Source organism: Balaenoptera ricei, chromosome 3 (assembly GCF_028023285.1).
Source record: "Balaenoptera ricei isolate mBalRic1 chromosome 3, mBalRic1.hap2, whole genome shotgun sequence".
NCBI lineage: Eukaryota > Metazoa > Chordata > Mammalia > Artiodactyla > Balaenopteridae > Balaenoptera > Balaenoptera ricei.
In genome coordinates, this window is record NC_082641.1 from 58483896 (window position 1) to 58492636 (window position 8741).

The 8741-nt window shown below is 43.1% G+C and overlaps 1 protein-coding gene across 1 annotated transcript in view; it reads left to right on the plus strand.

The window, feature by feature from the left end:
• ARHGEF28 (Rho guanine nucleotide exchange factor 28) overlaps positions 1–5263 on the plus strand; it is a 316101-nt gene extending 310838 nt beyond the window's left edge. The window contains 1 exon segment of the mRNA XM_059916571.1: positions 4099–5263. Coding sequence (XP_059772554.1) covers positions 4099–4262 — 164 coding nt within the window. The 3' untranslated portion in view covers positions 4263–5263.
• The last annotated feature ends 3478 nt before the right edge of the window (positions 5264–8741 follow it).

Here is an 8741-nt window from a genome sequence, read left to right on the forward strand (position 1 = left end):
TTTAGCTAGGCTTTGATGTGATTTAGCCTATTTGTCCTTATTTTAAGGTTAATAATGCTCACTCTGTTGAGTTTCCAGAGGTATGGGAAGGAGCAAATTATTTCTTTTATGTCAACTAAGAGGGACAGTTGTGTTGAGACAGTAGATCAAAAGGTTCTTTGTAGTTTGAAGTTTTGTTTCATCATAAGAGCATTTGGTTTTTTATCTGACCAAATTATGATTGTGTTAATATTTCTTTGCTTATTAAAAAATGAGGTATTCTATTTTTTTGAATTTTTGAATTTTTTTTTATACAGCAGGTTCTTATTAGTTATCCATTTTATACATATTAGTGTATATATATCAATCCCAATCGCCCAATTCATCACACCCCCCCCACCCCCCCACCACTTTCCCCCCTTGGTGTCCATATGTTTGTTCGCTACATCTGTGTCTCAATTTCTGCCCTGCAAACCGGTTCATCTGTACCATTTTTCTAGGATCCACATATATGCGTTAATATACGATATTTGTTTTTCTCTTTCTGACTTACTTCACTCTGTATGACAGTCTCTAGATCCATCCACGTCTCAACAAATGACCCAATTTCGTTCCTTTTTATGGCTGAGTAATATTCCATTGTATGTATGTACCATATCTTCTTTATCCATTCGTCTGTCGATGGGCATTTAGTTGCTTCCATGACATTGCTATTGTAAATAGTGCTGCAATGAACATTGGGGTGCATGTGTCTTTTTGAATTATGGTTTTCTCTGGATATATACCCAGTAGTGGGATTGCTGGGTCATACGGTAATTCTATTTTTAGTTTTTTAAGGAACCTCCATACTGTTCTCCATAGTGGCTGTATCAATTTACATTCCCACCAACAGTACAAGAGGGTTCTTTTCTCCACAAAAAAAGAGGTATTCTATTTTTATTTCCAGTAATTTATAGGCATTTTGATCACAAATAAAATTGGATGATTAATTCTACTCCCCAAGAATTCTGCTTTCTGAATCAACGAGGGTTTATTTTAACAAATGTTTTTTCAGTTTAGGGTTCTATATGACGATCCTACTCTCTAGGGCAGAGCGTGTGGAAAAAGGTGGCTGACCTTGAGAAATATACAATTGCTGTGCTGGAGTTCTTTCAGGGTTGAAATGGAGGAATAAAATCAGAAATCACAGGACGGTTTCTAATTTCAAAGACAGACTGTCTGACCTTGCCTAAGTAGTTCAGGTAGAAACCAAGAAGGAACGTGGAGAAGGAAATTGAGTTCCCCTCCAGGTGACACACAAGCTCAACATGAATACATATGGGATTACAACGTGGGCCATTCATTCACTTTAGGGTCCAGGAGATGTTTTTCTCCTGGATTTTTATTCTTATTTGAAAAAGTTCTGATTAAATCTCTCTCTCTATCCGCCTTATACTCACACACAAATGAAAAATCTCCCCCCATGTTTACTCTTGGTTCTCTATCTTCCTGAACTGGAGCCTACAATTTAAGATAAAAGAATTCTTTCTGAAATGTATTTGGTTCTTTGGCTCTTTTTGAACAAGTCTTTTCTTGAAACCATGAAGGGGACTTCCCAGATGCCTAGAATCACCAGTATTTTGGATTCTTTGCTGCATGTTTCATACCCCAGAGGAAGGAAACTTACATGGATTAAGGACTTCCCTTCTGCCCGCTTTGTCACATTTGTCAGCAATCACCTCCCAACTGCCTCTTTCAATGGATGATTGTTCATTCTCCCTGTAGTGCCTCTTGCACCCTGGCTGGACCTTCTGTGGGCTAGGAGGCAGCGCTGTGGCTGGTGGCTTAGGTGAACTGTTCTCCAGTCTGTCAGCCTGTGCTAGATGGAAGTTCTGAGGTGTGTTTTTGTTTTTTAGGTTGTATAATATTAAACATCAGTAGTTTAACTGGGAACGTTTATTTTTAGAGGTGAAATGGTTTTATTTCCATGGCTAGGAAAAGGAGTTAAAAGTGTGAAAATGTGTGGTGACCACAGACAGGCGAAGGACAGAGAACATTCTAGGTTGATCTGTATTGCCCTGATAGTGAAATCATTGCCTGGGTTTTTTTGTGTTTACCTGATTGAATGAGGGAGGTTCCTAATTTTATAGTAATTACTGTGTCGGTTTGGAGGAGCTCAGAATGTCTTTTTCTTTCCTTTTTTGGTAAGGGACTGTTCAAAATTTGGTACTTAGGGAGGTTAAGCATTACACATCCAGGGTGTCTTAATTCTGCAAAGATGGTCAAGTCATTTCCAGCACAACGAGAAATGGGGACCATGAGAATCTTGAGCAGATGAGCAAGTGGGAATGATCTTCTGAGTTCAAATCTGGATTACTTCCTAGCTGCACGATGGGCAAGAATTTAGCGTGAGCTTCAGTTTCCCAATCTGTAAATTGTGCGTTACAATATTTTGAGGCTTAAGGAGATGATGACTGTCAAAGGCCTGGAACAGCTGCTGTGCTCAGAGAAGGCACCATACACATGGTGGATCCAGAGGCATTTTCAGTAGTGAGTGAGAGCCCAGTATTTGAGGTACGGGATTAGGATCAACAGAATCAAGTCACCCCAATGTAAATGGATTTTTTCTTTGTGCCCCATTGATACCTAGAGTGAGGGGTGGCCTAAACCTTTGAGCAGAGCTGTGGAGTGCAGCCTCACCTCCTTTCCCCAACCCCTCCCTTCCCCTTCCCCCTTCCCTCTCCTCCCCTCCCTTCCATTTTCGCCCCTCCCCATCTCTCTCCTCCCCTCCCTTCCATTTTCGCCCCTCCCTTCTCCTCCCCACCTCTCTCCTCCCCTCCTCTCCCCCCAGGGTCCTCCTGGGCTGGCTTTGGAGGCACAGGTCAGCTCCTCCAGGTGACCTGTGTCTACTTCCTGCGGCCCTGACTGCCCCTCTCCCACTGGCTCTGCCTCCTATTGGAAGACGTGATGAAAGGGGGTGTAGCAAAGGAAGCGCATCCCTGAAGGTGGAGCCTTGTCAGGACATTTTGCTCTTCATTCCAGCCAGGCCTTGCTTCCTGTCTCCGCTAATAACCAAAGATCCTTGTCAGGAGCGTAAAAATGACAAGCATTTTTGTCACCACAGTGCTGGCAGTTACGTGTATCCATCTAAATAATAGAGGCTTTGAATAAAATGTGGCAAGGATTAGAATGACCTCTTGTTAATGACTGAAAAAAGAACAGGTGGGCCTCAGGGCTCTGCATCTTCCCCACCTGGGTTTCCATGTAGACTGCTTTTTGCTCCAACTGAAGCTGGTTATTTGTAATTTTCCCACATAGCCAGGCTTCCGGGAGGGTGGTCAGTGGAGCAATGCAGAGAATATGGTTTGCAGCAACAGCCTTGCTTTTTTTTCAAATCAAAACCCCCCTTTGCCTTTCCTTTAAACCATGTATTAGAGGGTTTTATCAGAAAAGGGAAAATAGGCTGTGCCCTGCTGTTGTTAGGTAACCAGAAAAATAACAAACCCAGTCAGAGTTGTTACCAGGACGATTTTCCCCAGGAACCTGGCTCCTTTTGCTAAGTGATTTGTGTGGTGTTAACAGATTTGCATAATGGTGAGGCTGGAGGGTCTCCATCCTTCATCTCCTTTCTCCCCTCCCCTCCCCCCATATCAGGAAAGTCCCAGGTACAGTTATTTGAGTCTTCCCGATCAGTTCTGGACTTTGAGTTACTCTGAGGGAAGATGCTGTACAGATGCAAATATGGCTTATTGCACGTAGCCGGAGTAGATAACTGTATTTCTAAGAGGTTGAACCCATTTTTTAAAATAACTGGGCACCCCCTTCTCAGCAGGTGCAGTGTTTGAACAGCCCACAAATGGTAACAAGTTTTTGGTTGACGGTTTTGCTGGGAGTATTTTGTAAAGGTTATTTTTAGCCACAGGAGATGTTTGTACACCCAACCAACCATTTTAGTGATTTTGATTAAATCATTAGATATCCATTTCATTCCTTTCTCACCGGACTCCTGTCATCTCTCCGTGGCTAGCTCTATGGCCACAGCATTTCCCAATCTTCGAGGGCTCTGAACTCTGATTCATGGTTTCACCTGACTTGTAGGTCTCAAGCTGACTCTCCTGTGACCTGTGCTGTCTGTTGCAGATTTGGACCTTTCTCAGACTGCATACCCGCCTCCCCTGGACTCAAATCCGCATGGCCCTCAGCTGCAAACGTTCATAGCAGAAGCAAAGCTAAATCTACAGAGAGTAACCAGACAAGATGGGGAAACTGGAGATGGAGCAGAAGAAACTATTGTTTACCTCTAATTGTGTTGTTATTTTTCCAAATGAAACAAAATACTGGCATTTTGGGGAGAATTTTTTTTTCCTTTCCTGACGTGTGTGTGACTGTGTCCAAATTGCTTTAGGAGTAATGTTTAATATTTCGTGCAAGTTTATTTTGGGGCATGAGTCTAATAATTAAATTATTGAAAACAACTCTGTTTGTATCATCATTAACTTATCACACCTAATTCCAGACTTCTGGAGGAGAAATTAACTTAGAGAAGCAGAAATATGTTCAAAGTTGTTATGACCCTAGAGTAAAATTCCATATTGTATTTTCTACGGGATCATTTGTTTTTTGAAATGCCTTTTACGATCTAGGTGAAGCACTTTGGATGGAAAGAGTGTATAATTGGCAGATTTTCACAATCACAGCAGCTGATTAGGAGGAGTGACCTCAGAGCCCTCAAAGGCGAGGAGGATGTGGGAAAGGACTTTTCTTTTCTTGGCTAGTCTTTGGGACATCAAAGGGGTCACTCCTGGTGGTGAACAGTCACCAAGCAACCGAGGTACCCTATTTGGACCCCTGTCCTTACCGGGTGGCCACTCTGCTGTGGACACAATCTGGACTCTTGGGACCTGGGCCAGAGACTGTTCAGATGCATCTTCGTGGTCCTAATGCTTGTGGGCTTTGAAGTCATAGTTCAGCAGCATCTTTCACACAGCCCAGAGGCAGGGCCCCAGCAAGTCGGTTCGAGGTAAACTTTAGTAGCGACACTTTGCTACTGAAGTAAGACTTTAGTAGCCCTTGCTTCTCTCAGCTGGCCCTGCCTCCTTCTGGTCCCGGGAGCACCAAAGACCACTACTCACTGGAAGGATCGCTGCCCAGCAGTTACTGAAGGACAAAAACTGCTCTCTCGGGGAAGCTTGCTGCCTGAATGTGCTTTTCCACAAAGGAAAACCGGCACGTCTTGCTTTCAGGGTAATATGGGTCTCTGTGTGAGAAAATAAACCAGGAAATGTTTTCAGTTTGTTCTTCAGAAGTATTTGTGTATGTTTTGGTCAGTGTCAATAAATATCTTTTACCTCGCTATTTTACTTTGAAATTTTAAAACTGTTTAGAACCATAGTAAAATACACATTTCACACTCAAACACAATCTCCCTTTATTAAAAATGAAAATAAAGGAGGAATACTAAATTCACCCAGGCTTGCAACACTTACCAGGAGGGAGCTGTGATAGGAAGAGAAAAAATTTTACCCCGATTCCGTTATGTTTTTTTCCCACTTAAGTTACCAGGGGAATAACTAACCTATATTTTCACTTGGGCAAGTCTAATCTGAGTTTAAAAAAAAACCTTTTGGGGGACACTCTTTTTTCTGACTCTTGCTGCTTCTGGCCATTTTGGTCACAATCATATTAACAGATTCGGAGACTAATTTTCCCAGAATGGATAATAGCTTATTAAAATTTTAATCAGTCTCTTCATCTCCAAGATGAACTCCTAAATTATAAGGTGCATCTTCTATTCCTAAAGACATCTACCGAGAAAGATCTATCTTCCCTCTCTCTCCAATAATGTCTATTCCAGAATTCTCTATCCTTCAAATAAAAAGCATATAGATATTTCAGTATAAATCCTTGCTCTGATAACTATAAATATCTTTCCTTTTTTCCTGACAGAGGCTATGGAAATAACCATACGTGAAAACAGGTAAAGATGTTCAAAATCTCCATGGAGTTCTTTAAAAATACATGTGCTCGGTTGATTTTCAAGCCCTGCAAACTCTGGGGCTTTGTGTAGCCACCCAGGGGAAGCTTCAGCATTATTTGATATATCTCTATTCATAGGTTCCTCTTGGTAATTTTTAAATTTAATATTATGACCTCTCAACTGAATCTTAAGTCTCAACACTTTCTTGCTAAGTTCTTCCTTTTCACTTTGTCCTCGCCATATAATGAGCTCAGATCTCGTGGAATTCACTCTGTGGCTCTAACAGAAATTCACTCATCTTAGGAGAAAACCACCCTGTTTCTCAGCATCATAAATAAGTTTCCCTCAAAGGATATTTCCCACCAACTGAAGATCTTAAGGAAACCTTCATCCCTTTAGAGACTTGTTGCAGAAAGGAAAACAACGTTTTTGCCCTGTTCCTTCCCGGTTTCATAAATTCATGTGCATCTCATTTGTAGTCCAAGCTTCTCTGCACTTCATCAGGGCTGCATAATTGCTGGAGTCCTTCCTGCGACACTTCCAGCCCATTCACAAATGGAGCCCTGCTCATTCAGAAAAGGCGAAAAATAATCGCTGCAGAGGTGGTGGTGGTGATGTTGAGCGTAAGGCGTATATAAAATGAAGAAGGTGAGCAAGATGGAATCATGGGATGAGCGAAAAGTGAAAAGGAGTATGTTTTCCTTCTTATGACCTAGGACACACCATTCAAACTCAGGATCAAACTGAGGTTATTAAGGTTCAACCATCTCTGTCTTTCTCAATGAGAGAGGCATAGCAGTAGAGTATCTATTCTGGAGCCAGACCTTCCACTTCCTGGCTGTGTCCTTGGCCTGTCACTTACCTCTCTAGGTCTTAAGTTACCTCATCTATAAAGCAGGGATGATTACCTTACAGAACTGTGAGAATTAAATGGTTATGCAATGTGCTTAGAACAGTACCTGGGGCATAGTAATCACTCAACATATGCTAGCTATTATTATCCTGTCATAAGCTCTTTTAATAATTGGTCAGCCTGGTCCCAGTCCTTAGGCAGATTGCACCTGCACAGCCAGAAACAGTGAATAGAGGGGTCAGGTGCCTGGAGATGACTAGCTGTAAGAGTGGACTAAGGCTTCATAAGGTTAGCTTTCAACTCATTTGCATCTCTAAACCTCCATTCAACTCATTCAATAAACATTTATTGACCCTCTGCTAAAGGCCAAACAATCTGTTAGGAAGCATGTAAAGATGAACATGCCTGCAAATTGTTGGAAAAGACAAACACATGAACAGATAACTGAGAAATACAGATCACCATGGGAGCTCAGAGAAAGGGCATGTTGGGGCCAGTAATATGTGGAATGAAGGGAGTTGTCCTAAAGTAGAAGATGCCTGAGGCTTGAAATATAAGTAGAGTCAGAGGGTGTGGAAGAGACATTCCAAGTAAGGAGGGAAAACCCAAGCAAAAGTCCAGAGACACAAAAGAAAAGACCACTGGAGTACACATTTGGAGGTACTGCAGAATGTGTTCCTCCCCTCTGGATCAAGGTGTCCAGGGAGAAAATCCATCTACCTCGGACTCCTCCAAGCACTCTGGTACAAGTGGTGGGAAAACATGGAAGTGTCTCTCTCAACTCGGTAACTGATCAAGTTCCATAGAGAGCTGGATTATGGAGGACCGCTGAATCCCTGGGGAAGCATTAGTCAAATCCATTTCACCTGCCTTCACTAATCAAGGTCATCTACAAAAGACTTGCCTGTCCTCCAGGTGGCACGGAGCCTAAACAAGATGTTTGCCCCAGTTGTTTTCCGCGAATTGGAGTCAGCTGTGTCTAGTTGGAGCTGAGCTGGTTAAGACTGGATAGGACCAGGACCCTCCAACTGGGCATGCGTGAGTGTCCGCTCCGTGACCTTTTGACGTCAGGGGGCTGAAAACTCCACCCTCAGAGCGTGCAAAGCGCCTCCGTTTTAGAACGTGCAGAGAGCACTGGAGCTTAGTTACACCTGAGCAGAGCCATGATTACCGCAGATTATTCCAATCCTTTCCCCACGCTCCCCACGCCTTTGCCGGCCCTGCCTCTTTATTTGTTATCCCATAAATATCCCACCCCCTAAGCCCTTTGCCCTTCTGGGAGGTGGATTTGAGATGCGTTCTTTCGGCTTCTCCCTTGGCTGCCTTGCGAATAAGCCCTCTCTTGGCCGCAAACCTTGGCGTCTCAGCATTTTGGCTTGCTGAGCGCTGGGCAAAATGATGACACCGTGTCCCCTCACCCTTCCACATCCACCTCCACCTCCACCATAAAGCAACTGGGTTCTGGTCAAATGGCCAGTTGGGTATCTACCTACAGATCCTAAGCCACAAGGAACCAAAAGTAAAGGGGCTCCTGGGGGCTACCTGAAGATGCTTATTAGAAGAGAGGAAACAGTTTTAAGTGGAGGAATTAAGTGGGGATGGGGAGGGAGAAAGTCTCACTTTGCTCTTCTGCTTTATTTTCTTATCTCCGTTTCAGTAAAGTTTTCTTCCTAAGGTTTTATCTTTTCTTTGGAACATACTCCTGTTTTCTCCTTTTACCTGACTCTGTGGGGTTTCTACATATTAGCTGAGACAGCCACCTCTCCAGATCTTGCAGGATTGCTCTTGTTGTAGGAGATGAACCTTATTGTTCAAACCTGCCCTAGCTTTTGGTTGTCTCCCAAACCTTTGTGATCGCCCAAGCAGCCTATTTTATTTTTCGTGGCTCCCAGTGTTTGAGGTGTGCCAAGACCTATCAGTGTCCTAAAGGTGGGCGGGGGGACTGCAGTCAGC